Genomic DNA, 22,256 nt, shown 5'->3' with positions numbered 1-22,256 from the left:
AAAGATTTCTTTAGTTCTTTTGCTTACTATTAAGTATTTTAATTATTTTTTTTGTATTTCTTGTGTTTTTATAAATTTTATTTTATACTGTCTTATTGTATTATACATTTTTGTTCTTTTTGTTTTTATTTGTTTTTGTTTTATTTAAAACTGTGTTCAAATTGTGTTTGTGTGTTTTATTTAAGACTGTATTTGAGATGAATGATAAACGACTCTTCAAACTTTCTTGAAACTCATCAATTTGGTTGTGAAAATTGTATAGATTTATATGTAGTCTGAAATTTATAGAAATACATTTTATTAATTTTTATCTTAATTTAATCGATTTTTATCGTTTTTTGTTCCATACCTGTAATATCACCTAAATATTTAGTTTCTTATATTGCATTTAGATATTTGTTTAGATTTAAAGTAAATAAGTTTTTTAATTAGTTTTTAGTTTGATCATATTATAAGTTTTTAGTTTTTTATTATATTATTTTTAGTTAGTGGCATTTTATAATTATTCGTTAGTATTTTGTTTAAAATTGCTTACAAATGATTAAAGATTGATTGGTTAAGATTAGTTTTCGAGTGAAAGATATTACCTATTTTTGTCCTACAAATGTTGTTAACTTCAAAGTTTAAAACTTTACGTTCTAAAACTGGTTATATGTATATCAATGGAGTGTGACTGGGAATTTTCATGGCATTTTTCCAGAATAGCAATGCTGTGTTCAGTTTGCAACGTTACCCTTTATGATGTACTTATTTACGCTAGGAACTTTGTCGGAATAAAGTTACTGTACTAAAATTTACAATGGGTATTTTTTTCTCTGGATAACCACCGAAAGTAATGATCCATAAACCAAAAGAATTTTCAAGCGAGCAATAAGCTGTAAAATGTGTATAAATCTCTTGTTTTGTGTTTTATACAATTTAGAAGAGATAACATTTTCTAACAGATTTTAGTATATCTGTGTAATGAATAAGCCAATATTTTCCTAATTAGATTTTATTTCTGTTGATTAATATGCTGTTTTTGCATTATATATTATTTTATATTCATTAATTTTGTATATTATTTTTTTATAATATGTTCTAGTGCTTTTATTATGTAATATATTTATACTTGATTTTTTCGAAGCTTTCTTTAACTTGTTATTGTTTTTAGTTCACGTTTTTTGTTTGTTATTTGCTTTTATTGCCTTCTTTTTGTATAATATTTTTTGTTATCGTTTCACAAAGTTTTTGTATTCCTCCTCTAGTTTAATTACCTTATTTTCTTCATTATACTTATTTTACTACATATTTATATTTTAATCGCATTAAATTATGTTTAAATAACGGTTAAGATTAATTTTCTTGAAATACAATATTTTACTTACAATGTTGAGTTTTTCATAGTTCTTTTTGTATCCGTTCTAGTGATTTTTATGTATTTTTGTTTTGTAATAAAAATAAACAATTGTTACAAATTATTTGTTTAACTTATTTGAGGTTGGGATTGGAAAGGATATGTTCAATTGAAGTGCAATACACATCTATTTTTACCTAATGTTTAATACATATTTTTAGCCCACACTTATAACGTGTGTAACGCATCATCGACCTGAACATAGAGAATCCCATGTAAAGTTTAAAAATGATCAATAAGTTTTTCCCATTTTGTTTTAGAGAAAAATGTATTCGAAACTTTTTAAAGATCTTAAAATGTATATACTCCGGAGCCGTTTCTCACATAAATTAATAATACCGTATTAAATGACTGAATCTAGGGGGTAGGATTTGAACCCCCGAAGCCCCCCCCCCCTGTGGATCCGCTACTGCATCTAATTCAATATAATAAATAAAAATAAAGTATAATAATAATAATAAAGTATAATTATTTGTATTAATATTAGACCGAATTAGTTTTTAATTAATTTGGTATTTTTTATTTTTCATAACTCCAAAAGCATTCTTCGAACCTAATGAAAATGAACAGTTTGCTTCATTTTAGGGAGATCTTTAAAAAAGTTTCAAATAATCTTTTTCTGCAAAATAAAATAGGTAAAACTTATTCACCATTTTTAAAACTTAATGGGATTTCCTATGTCCAGGTCGGCGATGCAACAGACTATATTGTAAAAGTTTTTATTTTCTTATTTCTGTATATAAAGCAGAATGCATGTTAAGTAAGTTCAGGTTAAATTACGTTGTGCTATCATATTTCGTAGAATCTGTACAAATAATCGAAAAAGAATGTGTTTTTAGGAATTACCAGCATCATGTGCAACGTTATCTATGATGTGTGTTGCTATTGACCGTTACTGCGTAGTGAAGAAATTTCAACCTTTTAACAGAAAAATAACAAGAGAGAAGACCTTGCCTTACATCGTGGGACTCATATGGATCATTGCATCTTTAATTGTTCTTACAGAAGCAATAACATACCATAAAGACTTTTCGTGGATTTCCGTTGCTGTTAGTCTTAGGGTTATTTTAGTTAACGTCCTTCCAATTTTCACGGTAAGATCATCTTACATGTCGTGAATCAAATTTGGATAAAAAAATTTAATTTCTTATTTTTATTAGGTTCTTGTCAGCCATATTTTTCTGCATTCGAATTTAACAGCTGTATCCCTTACTGCCAGAGCTAGACATGGCGAACTACCTTTACCAATGCCCATACTGCAAAGGAAAAAGCCTCAGGAGATAAAGACCCACGTGATTATTGTAGCTGGCATGTCCAAAGTAAGCATCAATCTTGATCTTAACGACTTAAGTACTTAACTTGTCTTGTTTTCTAGCACGAAGAATTAGAAGAATCGGACAGCACTACAGCCACGGAGAACACTGTCCCAAGTAACCTTAAAAACAGAAAACGGCTAGGCTGCTTTATGTTGTTAATTGCCGTTTGTTTCTTCTTATTGTGGGCTCCGTTTACGGCATGTCAATTGTTCAGCATAATCTTTGAAGGAGGAATGGACGATGAAGTCCTGGAATTGATGAAATCCATCGCTTTTTTACATTCAGGATTAAGTCCTCTTTTATCCATAGCAAGTATGGATAGAGACTGGAGCAAAAGTAAGCTAATTTTAAATTCTTTTTTATGAAAATCTGGTCTCTGGATTAAGTCATAGTTGAAAGACTTCTTGACATGTGCTTTTATAGCTACTTTACCAAAAATTCTAAAATATCAATTTATTGATTCCTTTTAACTGAAAGTACTGTCAATAGGAACTCTTCAATGCCAAATTCGTTTGACGTTACGGACAGTAGAATTTTAGTAGTTTTAATAGGCAATTTTAGCCAAAAAAATTTGCGGATTATCCGTACTATTTGATGCCGCGGAGGAATATTGACAGATGACACAAACATATGATGACTTTAACCTATGCGATGTTGCCGCTATTTCACGCCACTTTTTCTAGTTCATTTACGTTTTTATACAATACGTCAAAAAGGATTTAGTGAACCAAACTAAATCCTTTTTCTACGGAAACCAAACAAAACCTAAGCAAACCAACCTAATAGTATGTTTAAAAAATTACAGGGTGTTTTGATTGCTAGAGCTGTATTATGACAACTTCATTTATTATGAATAAATATTATATTTTTATCGAGTACATTTTCTAAAATTAACAACACTACATGATAAAGAAAATCATATAAAACAGTTATATTGACAACGTCGCAAGTTGTACGCGAAAGCCATCGATCAACTGTCAATAAAAAGGTCAATGTTTGCTGGTTCGGAATATTATAGATACATACAGGGTGGTCCGAACTGTATTCCGGAAACTTTGGTAGTATATTCTGCAGATAAAAATAAGTAAAAAAGTTCGTATAAATGTATGTCCTAAAATGCTTAGTTTCGGAGATACAGGGTGTAGAAATTTCGTACCTGTATAAAACTACAGAGTGAAAAAATATACATTTACGACGTTTTTTACATATAAAAAGTCTCTTAGTAAAAATCGCTACGAGTAATGGTTCTCGAGATATTTGGAATCGAAATTATCTATACCTGTCGTCATTGACATAAATTAAACATGTTGACTAAATAGTTATTAAACTGAAATCATAAATTTGAAATGTTTTTGTGTCAAAAGTTCAACAGAAACTTTTTTATCATCATTTTTTCAAAGAAAAATTTATGATTAATTTAAAAAAATAAAAAGTTCTCAAATTTACTATTTCTGTCAAATATCTACTCAACATGTTTATTTTTTGTCAATAATGACATGTATTGACAATTTCCATTCTAAATATCTCGAGAACGGTTTCTCGTAGCCATTTTTACCAAGAGATATTTTGTACGTAAAAAATCACGGAAATGTATATTTTTCCGGTAGTTTTATACAGGTACGGACGAAAAGTTATTACTCTTAAAAACAGTTAAAACACATGTAGGTGGCGCCCCCTACACATAGGAGTTATATTGACATCAAAATCAAATTTCTCATCTCAAAAAACTCCCAGACACCAATTTCCATCTAAATATTGACGTTAGTTCAGAAATTATTTGGAAAAAATCAAAATAAAAATGAAACCTCTACACCCTGTATCTTCAAAGCATTTTAGGACATACATTTATACGAACTTTTTTACTTATTTTTATCTGCAGAATATCGGCAGCATATTCGAAGTTTCCGGAATACAGTTCCGAACCACCCTGTATATTTTCTTAATTTTTACTCTTACAAAGACGTTTTATTATTATTATTTTTTGCTTAAATTAGGCCAATCCACATCTCTATAAGGCAATAAAATGCTAATATCTGATGTTTTTGTTTTTACTGAGTCTAAAAGACTTTTTTTATTGCTACTTTTTAAAATGCCACCCTGTATATTTTTTTATTATATCGTATTAAAGAACAGTTTTAAAGGTTAATAAGGTCTTAGGTTTGTTTTAAAAGTAGTAAATTCATAAAATAAACTATCCTTTTGGACAAATGGGCTGACATTGACGTAAAATATTTATTTATTAAGTTAAAGACAATGTATTTACTAGACACGAAGATATTTTACTTCATAATTCCCATCATTGTCTACCACTTTCAAACGATCGTAGTAAATTGTTGTTTCAGGTACATTTGCTGCATGTCGAGGATTAGAAGTGCTGAATGAGCACAAATCGCCATCCTCAACCAATGAAGACGCTCTAGGACCTTTCAATCCTCGTTTCGTTAGGCCAAACAAAAAAGCCAACTATAATCGTCGTTCTTCTTCAGTCATTATATACTAACTCTGTGATCTCCGTACAAATAAAACTCTATACTATTTCCCACAAGTCAACTTATAAATGTTATATTTTATATATCCTCTAACTAGATGTAGTTACAGATTTTCTTGAGATATATTAGTATCGCGATTACAAACAAACCTAAAGTTTATTACAAAGCTGTACACGAGTTTGTGGAATATCAATATTCCACGATACTAGTTCATCAAAAAGTCCGGGTAAAGTTATGTAAAAATATGCCAATGAAATAAAAATTTTGCTATATAACATAGTAAAGAGATATACATATATTTTTCAATTTTCTTTGTGATAACATTTCTTATATATTTATGTATATATACAAAAGACCTCAACGGTGATTATGTTACTCTATTATGAAAGTGTATTTTATTTAGAGTTATTAAATCAAAAATATGGTCTGAAAGCTTTAAACTTGTAAATAATCTAAGGGAGATATCCAAATTAATATTGTGAAACATTACATAATCGAGATGTTAAATTTTTAAGGTAAAATTCAGTGAAAAGTCCACAGAAGAGGACTTTTTACATTATTTTTAAAATAATATAAGTAGATGATAATTAGATGTTTTATAGCCAACTAAAATTTTACATTTTTATTTAATTTGGTCTATGGCTGTGTTGAACCATTAAAAAAAATATGTATTTTTTTTATTAACATCTGTATTTCAGTGGCGGAACCACGGGGAGGGGGCTTCGGGGCTCAAGTCCCCTCCTTGTGTTCAGAGCCAAGTAATACGATATTATTCATTTATTTTAATTTTGAATCCTGGATCCACCCCTGCTTTATTTGATGTCCCCTTTTTTTACATTTTATTAAATAAGTAGTGTTATTTTAATTAAGTTCTGAAGCATTTAAATCAAAAAGATTGACACTACATCCATAACATGTTATCGTAAAGGTGAATAAATGCTCAAACGTTGTATAGCAAAATGGAAATTAAAATGCGTTTTAATTTATGAACTTTTACTTTATTGAAATTAAAAAATAAAAATTATTTGAAAATAAAAAAAAATAACGAAAGGTGTTGTGTTACGAAAATCGATAACTAAAACTCTCTGTGCTAAATGTTTATATGTAAAAGATGTTACTATCTACTACTATTATCTTTTGGATGGTCTGTCAACTCATCTTAAAATATATATTTACTGTGATTCGTGTGTCTCATTTTCTCCTCCCCTCAATTATTAGAAAAGTAATTCTGATTATTACGTCTGCATTACACTAATACACAAGGAATGCTCATCTTAAGGCAAAGTAATAAAAAACTAAACGAAGAGAAATTACGACCTTAAGTTTCTTCGAATCCTATTAATTCTTCTTACAGTGCCATACTCTATATAGAGTGTGTCATCAGTGTTTCACAGGTACATGGGACCTACAGTTTATTACCGAATCCGAACGGCACTATTTGAGAGGCTGTACAAGGCAAATATACTCAAGGTGGTTTGCCATTGCCTTCCTTGAGGTGGCGGCTCGTTGGTTGCTCTATTTAAATAAATAAATATTTTTATTTAAATAATAACGACCGTACTGGCTGGGGATCGAACCCAGTACCTTCCGCTCCGCAGATCGACACACTAACGCTGAAGCTACGGCCGGCCACCTATTAATTAACTTAATAAAAAAGTATTAAGCTAAATAAAGGAATATGTTCATATAAATTCGCAAGGTATATACACCAGTCTATGCCAATGCAGCCAAATATGAAGACATGTTTTAGATCCCAAGTTGCGGATTTAATTAAACACTTAATTTCAGAAAGAAAAACAATAAATACGTTGGTTGTGTATGACTATAGCCAGAACAGAACTAAATAATAATTCTCTTTCGGCTATTGAAAACTTGTAATTAATAAATTTATTATAAAAAAAATCGTAAAACTATTTCTATAAACCCATAAAAAAATAATTCGACATAAAAGACCTAATTAAATATTTTAAGTTAAATTATCTATTTAAGAAACTGATAATTACTGTAAATTGTACGTATGTATACCATCACTTGAAACTCTTAAATTTTGAAATATTGATTACTATTGTTGCTTCATTCACTCCTGTTCCTGACAGTCATGTTCACTGAGATGAAATAAAAACAGCTTTACTCTATATTCTCCCTTGTTCAAGTTTGATAAACGTTTTTATTGCTTTTTTTAATTTATTGGATACTGATATCGATAAAGTATATTGGATTCGTTCGACTGGACAGTGACATGCCATAAAAAATACCAGTTGGTTTTCCGGACATTGAAAAATAAAAAAAAATGTAATCTACTCCAGATGACTTAGTTGCTTCCAAGAAATCAAGAAAAGAAAATATGAAAAAAATATGTATTATATAACAGATATATATATAACAGAAAAAAGAATCGGATATTAGAAAAAGGAGACGAAATTCGGGGAAACACATTATTTCCTTTTTGCAATTATAAAATATATATATTTATAAAAGAAAAGTAGAAAAAGGTAGCGCATATTTCTTTTAATACAGGGTGATCATGTTATTTATTTTCCCTTCAATAGAAGAGAGATTGTATTTAGTGCATTCACTTTTAACTTTTTCGTGTCGAGTCATTATTCATTTCGAGTTTTTGCGGCCCAATAACTGGTTACTTCACTGGATTCATAGCAGAGTACCTATGTAAAAAAATCGGAACTAGGTTACTGTCAGTGACGTAACTACCGGTGTTCAAACGTGTTCGATAGAACACGGGCTTAGGGGTCCGCTTGGGCGCTTTTACACAACCGGCAAAATCGGTGCCGGTGTCGTAGCTGAAATCTACTGCAATATAAATAAATTAGCTCCTTTACATATACTCCGATCCGGTAAAATAGGTGGACCGGCAATACAACTGTCGGAACGGGTGCAAAAACGGCGATGACTCAGGCACCGATTTTGCCGGTGTGTGTACAAGCACAGATCACATACAAAAGTGTACAAGCGTTCTTACGTTGCGTCCTGCGTGGGCAACGACAGCGCAAATGATACGACCGAGGCGCGACGAGGCGAGTGATACGACCGACGCGCGACGCGGCGTTATGTTTTCTTATGCGGCCCACATACAAGCTACTTTTGTGGCGTTCAGGCAGCTAGCGATGTCGCCAGCGTCCAAGACCTAATACATTTTTGCCACACACAAGCGTTCCAGTAGTTTGCGATTTTGGGGTTGCATAGCATTAAAAAATACCGTTGAGGAACGACTAGGTAGTGCGCTTATTATAATTAATGAAAACAAAAAATCCAGAAACCGTCGTACATTGGTGAAAGAGTGGTTGTTGAAAAAGAAAATCTAATCTCCTCTGTCTGCCCAAATCGCCAATTCTGCGCCATTTTGGAACACACACAAGCGTTTTGTTGTCTTTCCGGCCGCTGACTCGACGCAAAAATCAAACAAGTTGGATCTCGAGCGTCTTGAGACGCCGCCGCCGGGCGACTCGCTAGCGCGGCAGCAAACAAGCACACACAGGCGTTTTCCTTGCGATTTTTGAGCGTTTCGGACGCTGGCGACATCGCTAGCTGCCAGAAAGCCATGAAAGTAGCTTGTGGGTGGGCCGCATTTGAAATCGCCCTGCGTCGGCGATGCTGCTACAGGTTGTTAACTTGTTTATTACTCGCGGCAAGAGCTTTATGGTTAAAATTTGACAACCTCGGCCCGCTAGTCGATAGACGACGCGACGGGACGAGTCGGCAGAAAACCCTATCAGTGCATGCGTTCTCAATAGGCAGTGTTGCCATTCTGTTCCCCTATAAGTAACTGTCCAGTTAACAACCTGTATGTATGTATGTAGCTCCTTGTCCCCTTAACTTTCAAAAGTTTTGTTAATTTTTTTAATAAAGAGGAAAAACTTTAAATAAAAAAATGTTCTGCAATTATCAAAAGAAAACGGCGTCAACGATGGCTATGAAATGAATCGAATGTATAAGAAAATAACATCGATCGTCATTTTCCAGCCAACTCAGGGTTGGCAAATATCATGATATTTATATAAATATCAAAATATCTTAATATTGGATGTACATCATGGTACAAAGAATACAAGGTATGATCGATAGCGGCTCCAATTTCGTTCAGTTCGCGCATACCACCTGTGACGTCACTAGGAAAATAATGAATGAATAAAAAATAAAGAAAGTTGACAGGAGATCTGCATTTTTGGGGTTATGGTTAAGAATTGTTTATTTTTAAGACTTTTTAGTTCGTTTAATTTAATAATTACTAAAACCAGCAGTTCCAAAAATATATTTAAAAATAATAATTATCTATTAACATGGATTTGGACGATAGGTAAGAATACTGAATTTATTTCTATATTCGGTATAAAATTGTTTATTAGGTTTTTAGTTTGCGATGTTTATGGTAAATAATTTTCATTTTCATTGCCTCTAATTCACATGAGGACAGAGATGAGGTTATCTATGGAAAAGTAACCACAAGAGGAATTATTACATCATTTAAAAAATGTTGGGAAGTTTATTGTTTCCCATCGAAAAGTAGAAAATGCCAATGCAGATGAACGTATTGTAATTATGATAGAAGTAATTCCAAGGGTGAAGTTTATTGTAATTAGTGACCTGTGCTTCTTTTTATATGTAGATGTTTCAGGTTTTGAGAATAAATTGGTTGAACGACACCCAAAATTTAGAGGAAGTATTTGCATACCCAGAATATGCCCATCGAGGATTATATTATAGCTCAAATTTCCTTTAATGGTAGACAATTATTCAATGCAAATTAGCTTTTTAAGTGACTGAAATATTAAATAGTTTACAATATGGTATATCACTAAAAATATATTACTTTTAGGTACAATTAGGGCCCGATACATTTCAAAAAGTAGATTATTTTATATTAAATGAGGTATTGTACCAACAATCAATTTATATTAATAACGGAGATTAAAAAATAACAGAATAAATAGTTCTTTTTTTATACTACAAAAAAAACTATAGAATACAACAGTATTTAAAAAAATAAATAAAAAGTTATGTCCCGGCCGAGATTCGAACTCCGGTCTCTCGCTTTCTAGCCCGACTCCTTACGCACTGCTCCACAGTAACTTGCTTAGCGATAATTCAATGACGGTATATAAACAAAAAACAGGTTTATAAGATATCAGAAATATCGGATGTACATCATCGATAACATATATCAATATATATATATATATATATACGTAGCGCATATATCCTGCGCAATATATATATATATATATATCTTTATACTATGGATGTACATCATATCCGATATATATCAGAAATTAAGATTTCGTCTTTGGGCTAATATGCAAAAAAATAAAATAGAAAATACCTTTATTTTGGTCAAAACAAAAATCAAACTTTAATTTCAAATCACAAAAAACGAGAAAAAAAAAAAAATTTTTTTCTAAAATATATATTAAAAAAAAACTGGTAGCTTGATAAAATTTTAAGTAACTAAAAATCGGGCAACAGGAATATCAACGTTACTATTATTTCCACTTAACTACTACTACTACTGCCACTATTCGCTGACGAGTATTTGACACATCAGAAGATGGTTACGCAAGGCTTTTCTTTCATGAGCTTTTCTGTGACTGAAAAGCCCGATACGTGATGTTATCTCTCTTCCGCACTCCGGACATTCAAAAATCTCATTACTTTGTTGTCTCTTTACTTTTTGGTTGTCGTTGTTAACTGAGTTTACAATTCTCCTTCATTGCGCTCTATTGTGCGCTGTTTCCTCCCACTGATGCTGCATACTTATCCCCTTTAAGTTTTCGTGAACAGCATCCTTGTATCTTGTGAGTTGTCCACCCGGTTTCCTCTTACCCTCTACAAGTTCACCGTAAAGAAGAGATTTCGGTAGGCGGTTTTCTTGCATCCTGCATACGTGGCCAGCCCATCTTAAGCGAGATTTAGTAATCATGACTTCAGCACTCTCGCAGCTTGCTTTTTTAAGGACTGATACATTTGAGACATGGTGGTACCATTTGATTCTTAAAAGTTGTCTAAGGTGTCTCTGTTGCAACTTGTTTAATGCGCTCGTGTGCCGGCGCGGCGGTACGGCACCCAGGTTTCGCTTCCATATAACATGGCGGGGATTATTACTGCTCGATACACTGCAAGTTACGTTTTTGTGCTCAAGTCATGATTGTAGAAAACCCTGTCTTTTAATTTCCAGAATGCTCTTGAGGCGCTGGTAATTCTGTGTTGAATTTCAGAGTCGATATTTGCCTTTTCCGAAATCAAACTGCCGAGGTAATTAAATTCCGATACATATTCCAATAGTTCTTCTCCGATTTTTATAGCGCTGTTATGATTTTCCGGGGGAGTGCACATGATTTTAGTTTTATCGATGTTCAGCTTAAGGCCCAAAGTCTCGTATGCCCAGGTATATGTGTTCAGCGTTTCCTGTAATTGCTGTAACGTATGGGCAACTAGAGCGCAGTCATCAGCGTGTTGGAGTTCTGTGATGAATTTTATACGTATTTTTACCCTGAGTCTTTTTATGTTGAACAGACCGCCGTCATACCTGTATCTCTAACACCTATTCCTCTTTCCTGCAGTTTGCTGTCCACTATAATAGAGAGCGCTGCCATGAATATGTTGAATAGGAGAGGAGATAGGACACATATCTCTGCCCAACTCCTGTATTTGTCAGGAAGGGATCGCTCAGTGATCCATGATGTCACACTCTCGACTTGTTATGGAGGCTTTTACATACAGTAAGAAATTTGTTGGGTACTCCGAACTTTTGCATAATTGCTCAAAGTCTTTTGTTGCATCTCTGTTTACAGAGTCGAAGGCTTTCGTTAGGTAGATGAATGCAACATAAAGTTTACTTTCACCTTTTCACTTAAGGCAAATAGTTCACGAGATCATTTGCAGCTTTTTGCGATTAGTCCAAGCTTTTGGTTTTTTTATCTGTATTCTGATTTAAATATGTATGTAATTTTTATTTAAATGTGTATGCAAGGAGCTCAAAAGATATTTTAACACGGAGCCATGACTTCGTCGCTACGTCACTGGTCACTGTGTAAAATAAAAATTAAAAAAAAATCTGCGGTAATACAACATTTTTGAAATGACTTTCAGAAGAAAGTAATATATTTTTATTTCATATTTCCTTTCATTTTCCGTAGCGTTTAGCGTGGTGAATCGATACATTTGATTAATTAGAAGACCACACCTAGAATGTTTAGGGTTAGTTCATTTAGTCTATATGTTAGTTTAGCTATCGCATCCAAGGGGAGTATTTTTAGTAGTTTAGCGTTGCTTGTAGTGTTAATATGGGAAATAAATTGGTTACGTTCACGGATCAACAGCTGATAAATTACCAGGTACCAATTATTGACGCTTAATATCTCAACATAATTGAATTAGTAATCAAAATTATCACATCAATCCTCTGTCTATTGTACTGTTTATTGTTTAGGACTGTACTTTTTTTACTAGAAAGGACATTTTAAGGCAGGTAACTTATCTAAGACAAGGGGAGTTTGCTTCACTTAACATAGTGTTTTGCAGAGTGTACAAGAAATTTCACGATATGAAATCAGACTTGGTGCCTACTGTAATGAAGAAAAATGAACCTTACACGTTTAAACTTCCTGTCGAGTTTGTAGAAGAGCTACCTGAATTTAGGGCAAGTATTTTTTGATTTTTTTTTCAATTACTTTAATAAAACTGGTTGTTTCTTAAGATCACTTAAAAAAACGAAAAAAACTTTATTTCAATATTCAAAACGCGTTTTAGGTATAGACTTATTTAATATTTTTGATCTGAGAGATATTCCCGATTGGTAATGTTCAAAATTTCGCACTGTATGCAAATGGAAGTGTAGTATAACTGACAAAGCGGAGTAAAAGGATCTAGGAATGAAAAACAAAAGAAATAATCAATTCATCTCTGGGGATGCACTCAATGCCTTCAAGTGGGTGGCAGCTCTTGTTTTTTATGTCACATGATAAGAGTAAAACGATATTTTAAAAAGGTCAAACTTTAGAAGTTTTTTAAAGGTTAAGCTTCTGGAAATGGATTCCGGACACACAAATTATGATAATTTGTATCTTAGTGAGAATTATATAATTATTATAATAAAAATATCTTGAACAGAATTAAACTTTTTCTGCAAACCAAATCAAAAATTTACCGTTGATTCAACATAAATATAATTTTGAAAACTGGGTATCTGATATATTTATTTACAATAATAAATTGTCAATATACAGGGTGTCCCAATATTCCGTGGACGTAGAACTACTACGTGTTTTTGGAATCAAAATAAGTACATTGAATACAATTTACATCTACATAAAAGTGCTTGGTTTGTCCGTTAGAGGGCATCGAACTTTAAAAAAATAAACACATTTTTTGAGATATTTTAAGAACCGTTATTCCGATTTGAATGAGATTTTGGGTGCCTATGTTTTGGTAAGTGCTTTATCATTTGACATTCACAAAAATAAAGAGAAAGTACGGGAAGGGTGAAAACTACCCCCATAAATATATAAATTTTAGTATAGATATTTTCCAACCCCACCAACGTTTTTTTTTATAAAATGGCCCTGCTAATATTTACTACATTTTTGTCTTTTCTAAAAAAACGCCACTGCGTATCCTTTTTGAGGAAAAAAATATTTTTGCGAAGCCGACTTACAAAAAATATTTCTTGCCCTATGTAGGTGCATAAAATCTATTACGCTCTAATCTAGTTACCGAAAATATGGAATTTTATAAAAAAAAATGTCTATACCTATGTGGCGGATTCATCTCTCCAAAAAAATCCTTTATGGGTGTTTCGCCACTGCACTGCAAGAAAAATCTACAAAATAAAATAGTTATTTTTTGTGTGCACACTTATGCGTTAAACCTAAACGGACACTGCTTGTCAAGTTATGTTTACAGTAATAAAAATTTGCCTAACAAAGAAAAAAATGCTTAACGTTTCGGAAAGTTTATCTCTTTCCGTCGTCGGAAGCAAAAAAATACAAAGAATAAAGAAAAAAACTATTTAAACTATTTAAATGCAACTATTCGAGAGCACTTTAGTTGAATTTAAATATTTTAAATAGTTTTTTTTTCTTTATTCTTTGTATTTTTTTTGCTTCCGACGACGGAAAATAAACTTTCCGAAACGTTAAGCATTTTTTTCTTTGTTAGGCAAATTTTTATTACTGTAAACATAACTTGACAAGCAGTGTCCGTTTAGGTTTAACGCATAAGTGTTTACACAAAAAATAACTATTTTATTTTGTAGATTTTTCTTGCAGTGCAGTGGCGAAACACCCATAAAGGATTTTTTTGGAGATATGGAATTTTATGTTAGTATCACAAATGATATTTGAAAATAAACTCGCTAAAAAGCTTAAAAAAATAAATACATTTTACATTAATTATTATCATTCGGGTTTATTTTTGATTGATCCCACTAACGGACAAACGAAGCACTTTTGTATAGAAGTAAATTGTGTGCAATTAACTTATATTGATTCAATAAATACATAGTTGTATGAAATACTGAAACTCCCTGTATATTTTATAAGTCTGCTTTGGAAAAAAAATATCCAAAAATGTTTTTTCTCAAAAAATGTAGCCCTTTGATGCCCTCTAGCGGACAAACGAAGGACTTTTGTATAGAGGTAAATTGGGTCCAGTGAACTTATTTTGATTTCAAAAATACGTAGTAGTTCTATGTCCACGGAATGTTGGGACACCCTGTACAGGGACATATAAAAAATAATCGCAATATTTGACAACAAATTTAAATGATCGAACAGAGAAAGATTTGACTGGTAGACAATTTAAACCATTTTGTTCAAACAACATTTCTTAAAATGGTAATAAAAAGGACATTTTATAATTAAACCAACTGAGATTAATTTAGTGTACTTATATGTAGTATGTAGTATGTAGCATTTAATGTAGACTGTTTGAGGACACTGTATATAGAGGAAAATCCATGCGATGCGATGGGGGGATTACATTTTTAATAGAAGTTTGGAGAGATTTTGACTTTTTGTTAGGTCTAATCATTTCGAAATATGAAGCTGTAATGTTCTTTACTTCACAATAGCGTCATATCAATCTTTACGATTAATGTATTTTTTTTAGGAAAACCCATTCAAAAAACGGATTTTTGAAGTTTTTTCGAGGGATTCTAAGGGTAACTTAACTTTCGAGGATTTCCTGGACATGTTATCGGTTTTCAGCGAATCCGCTCCCAGAGATATTAAAGTTTTTTACGCCTTTCGAATATACGGTAAAAAGCGAACCGAAGTTTATTGTGCAAATATCGACAATTTTTTTCCAGATTTTGATAACGACAATTTCGTCGGGCCTACAGATATTGACACTGCGCTGATTTTATTGACGAGGCAGGAGCTTACCGTCGAGGAGAGGAGACAAATAACAGAAAAAGTAATAGAAGAGTCCGATGTAGATGGAGATGGGAAACTTTCTTATATCGAATTTCAGCACTGTATTACAAGGGCTCCAGATTTTTTATCGACGTTTCACATACGTATTTAGTTAAAAGATTTGTTACGTTTTTTACTACTTTGTAATTGTAATTTTAGTAAATATTAAATATTGTAATTAATTCTCTTTAATAAAATATAATTTTTAATTATAAATTTGTGTTTTAAATTTTCGTTTGTCAAGAAGTTCTCTAATGCAAAGTATATTTCCAAGCTCATTTTTCTTAAAAACATTCCAGTTTTTTTTATCAGCTTAATGTATAGTACGGGGAGTCATAAATCACAAAAAAGAAACAATCAGAATATTATTTTTTTTTGTATTAAGAGTATCGGTAAACAACAGCATTATATAAAATTTCGAAGGGAAGATATTTATTTCCTGATTTTTCCCTTGAGAGATTATGAAGTTTAAATAACATTGAAATTTTGCCACAAAAAAAATGAAAAATCTAATCAGGTATATTGATGTTATCTGAAAATTGAACACTTTTATATGTAAATAAAAAAGTTATTTAAGTTGAAATAAAATTTTATTTCTAGACCTATACGAGAGTAGTTCTGAAGGCGATGATTTGAGGATGTGTATAATGGCACTTGAAAATTCTAATCACATAAACTGATCTTATTTGAAATGTGTACACCCCTAAATTTGGTAGATTAAAAATAATTTACGTGTATGTTAAAAAAACTCTCCTAAAATTTCTTCCAAACTCATACGAGGATAGGGCACCGGCCCAGCTACGTCGAAACACCGGTTCCCAACCGAAGTTAAGCGACGTAAGCGATACTAGTGGATGGACGGGTGACCGGTTCGAAACTTTGTATCATGCTGTTGTCCAATAAAGGCAAAAGTGTCAAATCTATTGACACACACTGCTCATTCACGCCGGTTCGAGGCCGGATGAGATCGGATATCTCGTGAGTAAGAGTTGATTTAGACACTTGCCAAGTCGGTAGGCCATTGACCATGATATGGCCGAGGACCGCGGTTCGGATTCCGCGTAAACAAAGTAGGCCCCGTCCAGATTAGCCCTGGCAGCAAAAAGGAGACGTTAACTGAAATCTTTACTTTACTTTTCATACGAGGATAATTCTGAAAGGGAGTAGGGGTGAAGTATGTGAAAAACTACATGTAAAACAACCGTTCAGGTATATTGACCATATCTGAAGAGTGTACACATTTAAATTTGTCATAATAAAAATAATTTACATATTTTAAGAAAATTACCTGAAATTTCCTTCTGTTTAGAAGGAAATTTCAGGTAATTTTCTTAAAATATATGTAAATTATAAGATAATATGTAAATTATAAAACCTATAAGAGAATAAGAAGTTATGAAAGGAAGTAAGGGTGAACGGTATGAAAAATTGCATTTGAAATATCCAGTCAGGTATATTGACCGTATCTGAGATGTCTACACCTTTAAATTTGTCATATTAAAGGTAATTTTCATATATTTTAAGAAAACTACCTCAAATTTCCTTCCAAACCCATAAAGGGTAGTCATGAAACGCTGTAGGGGTGAGGGTATGACAAATTGCATTTGAAAAATTCTATTAGGGGTATATATTGACCTTATCTGAAATATGTACAACTTTAAATTTGTCGTATTAAAAGTAATTTACATACATACATTTTAAAAAACCTACCTCAAATTACCTTTCAAATCTATAAGAGGGTAGTTATGAAAGAATGAAGGGGCGAGGGGTGTAAAAAATGAATTTGAAAAAACATATCATACCTGTTATATGTTAAAAGTAATTTATATGTATTTCAAAAAAGCAACCTATTTTAAAATTACTTCCAAACCCATACAAAGATTGGGTAGAACGAAGATAACTCTGAAAGGAAGTAAGGGTAAGGGGTGTGGAAAATTGCATTTAAAAAATCCAACTAGCTATTGAAGTGTTATTTACATATATTTTAAGAAACCTACGTCAAATTTCTTTCCATCCCATAATGGGGTAGTTATGAAAGGATGTAGGGGTGAGGGGTGTGAAAATTGCATTTGAAAAATCCAACCAGGTATCAGGTATTGACCTTATCTTGAAAAATCCTATCAGGGGTATTGTGTACAACTTCAAAGTTGTCGTATTAAAAGTAATTGACATACATTTAAGAAACCTACCTCAAATTTCCTTTCAAATCCATAAAAGCGTAGTTATAAAGGAAGTGGGGATGAGGGGTGTAAAAATTGCATTTAAAAAATGCATTCAGGTATAGTGACTATATCCGAATAGTGTATGTACAACTTTAAATTTGTCGTATTAGTAGTAATTGACATATATTTTAAGAAACCTACCTCAAATTTGCTACCAAGCCCATAAGAGGGTTGTTATGAAAGGCTGTAGTGATGAGGAGTGTAAAAAATTGTATTTGAAAAATCCAATCAGGTATATTGACCTTATTTAGAAAGTGTACATACCCTTAAATTTACTAACAAATTAAAATGAATAAGAGTGAAAATAAGGTACATAAAAAAATGTACTGCCATATACTGACCTTATTTGAGTCGGACACACCACCCATCAATATGTGAAGCAATTAGAACTAAATCAGAATATAAGGAAGTTATAGGAAGGATAAGAAGATTTCTTAGGGTCGAAATAATACTACTTAATTTAAAACAATATAATTACCATACAAGTTACCATACATATTCCTTAAGTATAACAATATTACTTACCACACATATCTTAAACAGCATTAGTATTTTAGTTAATGTTAAGCATTAATTTTAGCGGAATATATCTAAGAGAAGCGCTGCCCTATATATTAATTGAAAATATACATTAGTAATTTTAATATTTATATTATAATCTTAATTGTTATGAATTGGTGTTAAAAGAATTATTCTCTAAATATTATTTAATAACTAACAATATACATATATTAAATGCAATTTTAAGGCTAAGCACATATAAATACAGGATGTTGAACTTGCAATCTTCTTTTTTTAAGAATTTGGTTTCATTTTTTAGTTTAGATTTATTTTCACCGAATTGTATTTTTTGTTTCATCACTTTTTTGCTCAAACAAAATTGCTCCACTAAAACTCCATCACTTCAAAAGCAAAATACATATTTGCAAAAATAAAGACAATTTCTTTAAAACCTACAGAGAGAAATTTTTCGAGGCTCATAAGCCAAATTAATATATTAAAGTATTATAAAAACTTAACGAAAATATTCTCTGCGCGGACTCTGAACCTACAGGCATATGTTAATTTGTAAGATTGTGTTTTATAATAACCGAATAGATAATAAAGAATGTCCAGTTTGATTAAAATCTACGCAGGAACAAATTAGTTGAAACTTGAAACTATCTCTAAAGTTAATATACTGAGTTATTTATATTATGAATAAAATATTGATTTAGTTTTATACCGTATATTTACTTACAAGAATAGGCATATTTCTAAACAATTCGGTGAAATCAAACCATTTTAGTATGATGTATAAAATGGGTTTCCTTCAATACATATCCGTATATGTAGTTGGATTCCTATTATTTTTCATCCAATTTCAAGTCGATACAATAAATATAGAGAAATCCTACTTTTAACTACACACTTATCACAAATTATTTCATTATTAGCTATCTAAGATATAAAACAAATTTGTACTTATCATATTCCCAAGCATCATGTTAAATTCAAGTATTAAGGTTTAAATAATTACAAATTTTAAGCAAAAATTACGGCGAGTCGTCTATTCTTTACAAACCTATATATTCAGGTTTTTAGAATAATTGAATAATTTTAATTTCATTTGTGAGAAATATTTGACTTGTCGAAAATGACATAATACTGTATTTATATTATTAAATTTCGATAATCTTAAGATAAATTCGATTTGATTTAAGTTAAGGTAAATGAATTTAATTTATTCAAGTTTACATTTTTAACTGAAAAAAAGTTACTTTATAAAAAAATATCTGAATATGATATGTACTCTCTGATTTTTTCTGAATAGAAACCTAACGTTTTTTAATAGAATTTTTCAAAAATATACTTTAAAAAGAATTCGATGTGATTCACTATTAAAATATTTTGAATAGACAAAAATTAATTAAAGTGGAAAAAAATATTATGAACAAACTTTAAGTTTCCACTAGAACCTAAATCGGAGAGTATATTTTACGTATCTCTTTTTCCCGTGGATATGGAAATTTGACTCAAAACATGTGAAATAAGTACTTGAAAAGTTGGTTACGCAAGAGCTGAACTCGTTGGGATATATATACCGAGTGGACCGAATTGTATTCGGGAAACTTCGACAGTATATTCGACAAATAAGAATAAATAAGAGTTCCTATAAATGTATGTCCTAAAATGCTTGGTTTCGGAGACACAGGGTGTAGAAATTTCATTTTTATTTCGATTTTTTTCAAATAATGTCTATAATGTCTGGACTAACGTCGATTTTTGGATGAAAATTGGTGTCTTGGAGTATTTTGATACGAGAAATTTGATTTCGGTGTTAATATAATGGCAACCTATTTGTGGGGGTGCCACCTACATGTTCCTGAACTGTTTGGAAGAGTAATAATTTTTCGTCCGTACCTGTATAAAACTACTGAGAGAAAAAATATACGTTCCCGCCGTTTTTTGCGTAAAAAAGATATCTTGATAAAAATCGCGTAAAAAAATGAGTAATGGTTTTCGAGATATTTGAAATCAAAATTATCAAAAGAATAGATTTGAAAGGTTTAAACTGTTTCATCATATTTTTTTTCTAGAAAAAAAACTATAATTAATTAAAAAAACTAAAAAGTTCACAAATTCGTAATTTCTGTGAAATAACTATCTAGTCAACGTGTTCAGTTTATGTCAATAATGACATGTATTGATAATTTCGATTCAAGATATCTCGAGAGCCATTACTTGTAGCGATTTTACCAAGAGATCTTTTTTACGTAAAAAAAAATTACGGAAATTAATATTTTTTCACTCAGTAGTTTTATACAGGTATGGAAGAAAATTTATTACTCTTCAAAACAGTTCAAAAACATGTAGGTGGCGGCCCCTAAAAGTAGTAGAGATCAAATTTTCCATATCGAAAAACTCCAAGGCACTTTAAGACATACATTTATATGAACTTTTTTACTTATTTTTATCTGTAGAATAGGTTGACGAATTTTCTCGAATACAATTCGGACCACCCTGTGTGTGGGTCATGACTCAATTTGTCATGACTCATTATAACATTTTTACTGATGAAAGAATAATTTTGATATGCCCCAAAATACTCACTTGTGTGTATTTAAATATGCTAAAGCTAAAAATGTCACAAAGCTTTGGTTAATTAAATATGTAACAATAATATAAAATCTTTTTAAGTGTGAAAGAATATATAGTTAGGTAAGAACTTTTATTATATGAATAATTTTATTTTTTTACTAAACATTTTCCTACATCTTATATTTGCTTTTGTTAATTATGGTAATTCAATGTTTAGTAAAAAAACTTACTAGAAGATTAAAGAAGAGAAATTTTAAAACCAACTAGAACCTCCTCCAAGCTTAGAGCCAATTCCACCAATGCCTTTTCCTAAGAAATTGCTGACACGTCCCGCAACCATGTTTCCTACGTTTGATAAAGGATTTCCATCATCTCCTCCAAGGCTCTCCATCAATGATTTACTACGACTATCGCTTTCATCTTCTCCCATTCCCAATCTGAAAACAATATATTCTCGTGTTAATTTTCTAAATTTCCCTTTTTAGGGAACATGCCAGAACATTGTATTAATATACAGGGTATTCCCTAATGACATGCTAATATTTAAGGAGGTGATTCTTGGACCTATTCTCAGAGAAAAACTTCATATGGATGTATGTCCTAAAATCTTAATTTCTGAGATACAGGGTGGTTAATTTTTCTAATTTTTTTCTTCATAAAGCTCTGATTTTATTACGGTTATCTTTATGAAACTTGATACACCTCTTCTATGCATCAAAATACCATTTTTGATGTACAGGGTGGGTCAAATCCGACGCTTTTAAATGGAAACACCCTTTTCTATAGGAGATAGACGAAAACTAATATCGGTGTCTGGAGCTCAATTTTCATCAAAAACATGATGGTGAAAACCGCACATCAATATCTGTTACCGTTTCGGAGTTACGGGGTGTTTTTCAAACATGTACATTTTTAACAAATCCCTGTAACTTTTTTGCTATGGAAAATTTTGTATTTCTATGAAAACATTTCCAAAGCACCTTTTTACGTACAATTTAATGGTTTAAGTATAATTTTTTTAAAATTAATAATTTAAGAGTTATCAACAGAAAAATTGATTTTTTATTTGGGACATCCTCTATATTTTTAATTAACTGAAAAGAATTTAAAATTACCTTTCCAAAAATATAGCACACTTGATATTTTGTTATAATCCCCTTCGTAATACAGAATTTTTAAAAGTTCACCACTTTTAACTAGTAGGCTTTGGACCCCTTATTGATGATATGCCCTTAATGGAACTCGAAAACATATTTATCCAGCAAGACAACGCACCGCCTCTGAACGCTGAAGTTATCAGCAAATTTTTCAGCCAATTTCAAGAATAA

The 22,256-nt window shown here is 31.4% G+C and overlaps 3 protein-coding genes across 9 annotated transcripts in view; 2 read left to right on the top strand and 1 right to left on the bottom strand.

Annotated features, from left to right (window-relative positions):
• LOC115882525 overlaps window positions 1-5,979 on the top strand; it is a 60,691-nt gene extending 54,712 nt beyond the window's left edge. For 3 of the 4 annotated variants that reach the window (XM_030900641.1, XM_030900639.1, XM_030900640.1), the window contains 4 exons: window positions 2,236-2,490; window positions 2,557-2,715; window positions 2,772-3,048; window positions 5,055-5,413. In XM_030900641.1, coding sequence (XP_030756501.1) covers window positions 2,266-2,490; window positions 2,557-2,715; window positions 2,772-3,048; window positions 5,055-5,212 — 819 coding nt within the window. In that variant the 5' untranslated portion in view covers window positions 2,236-2,265 and the 3' untranslated portion in view covers window positions 5,213-5,413. Of the gene's footprint in view, window positions 1-2,235; window positions 2,491-2,556; window positions 2,716-2,771; window positions 3,049-5,054 lie in introns of all 4 variants that reach the window. The other variant, XM_030900638.1, reaches the window with a different exon arrangement.
• A 6,477-nt stretch (window positions 5,980-12,456) lies between these two features.
• Window positions 12,457-15,737, top strand: LOC115882534 (calcium and integrin-binding family member 2). The gene is made up of 5 exons (XM_030900656.1): window positions 12,457-12,547; window positions 12,643-12,677; window positions 12,735-12,852; window positions 15,321-15,468; window positions 15,520-15,737. Exons 1-5 carry the CDS (start codon window positions 12,497-12,499, stop codon window positions 15,735-15,737), a joined length of 570 nt encoding a protein of 189 aa, XP_030756516.1. The 5' UTR covers window positions 12,457-12,496.
• A 2,565-nt stretch (window positions 15,738-18,302) lies between these two features.
• LOC115882187 (calcium-dependent secretion activator) overlaps window positions 18,303-22,256 on the bottom strand; it is a 41,980-nt gene continuing 38,026 nt past the window's right edge. For all 4 annotated transcript variants that reach the window (XM_030900082.1, XM_030900084.1, XM_030900083.1 and 1 more), the window contains one exon: window positions 18,303-21,365. In XM_030900082.1, coding sequence (XP_030755942.1) covers window positions 21,182-21,365 — 184 coding nt within the window. In that variant the 3' untranslated portion in view covers window positions 18,303-21,181. The remainder of the gene's footprint in view (window positions 21,366-22,256) is intronic.

Source organism: Sitophilus oryzae, unplaced genomic scaffold (genome assembly GCF_002938485.1).
Source record: "Sitophilus oryzae breed Bouriz unplaced genomic scaffold, Soryzae_2.0 scaffold_177_pilon_pilon, whole genome shotgun sequence".
NCBI lineage: Eukaryota > Metazoa > Arthropoda > Insecta > Coleoptera > Curculionidae > Sitophilus > Sitophilus oryzae.
The sequence above is the reverse complement of the archived record's forward strand: the minus strand, read 5'-3'. Positions and strand labels throughout refer to the sequence as shown.

Bases quoted from the DNA above. Each gene is read 5' to 3' on its own strand.
- LOC115882534 (XM_030900656.1), top strand. From the start codon at position 12,497: ATGGGAAATAAATTGGTTACGTTCACGGATCAACAGCTGATAAATTAC. The intron at 12,678-12,734 runs GCAGGTAACTTA...AGTGTTTTGCAG, and splicing joins ACTAGAAAGGACATTTTAAG to AGTGTACAAGAAATTTCACG. The intron at 15,469-15,519 runs GTAAAAAGCGAA...ATTTTTTTCCAG, and splicing joins TTACGCCTTTCGAATATACG to ATTTTGATAACGACAATTTC.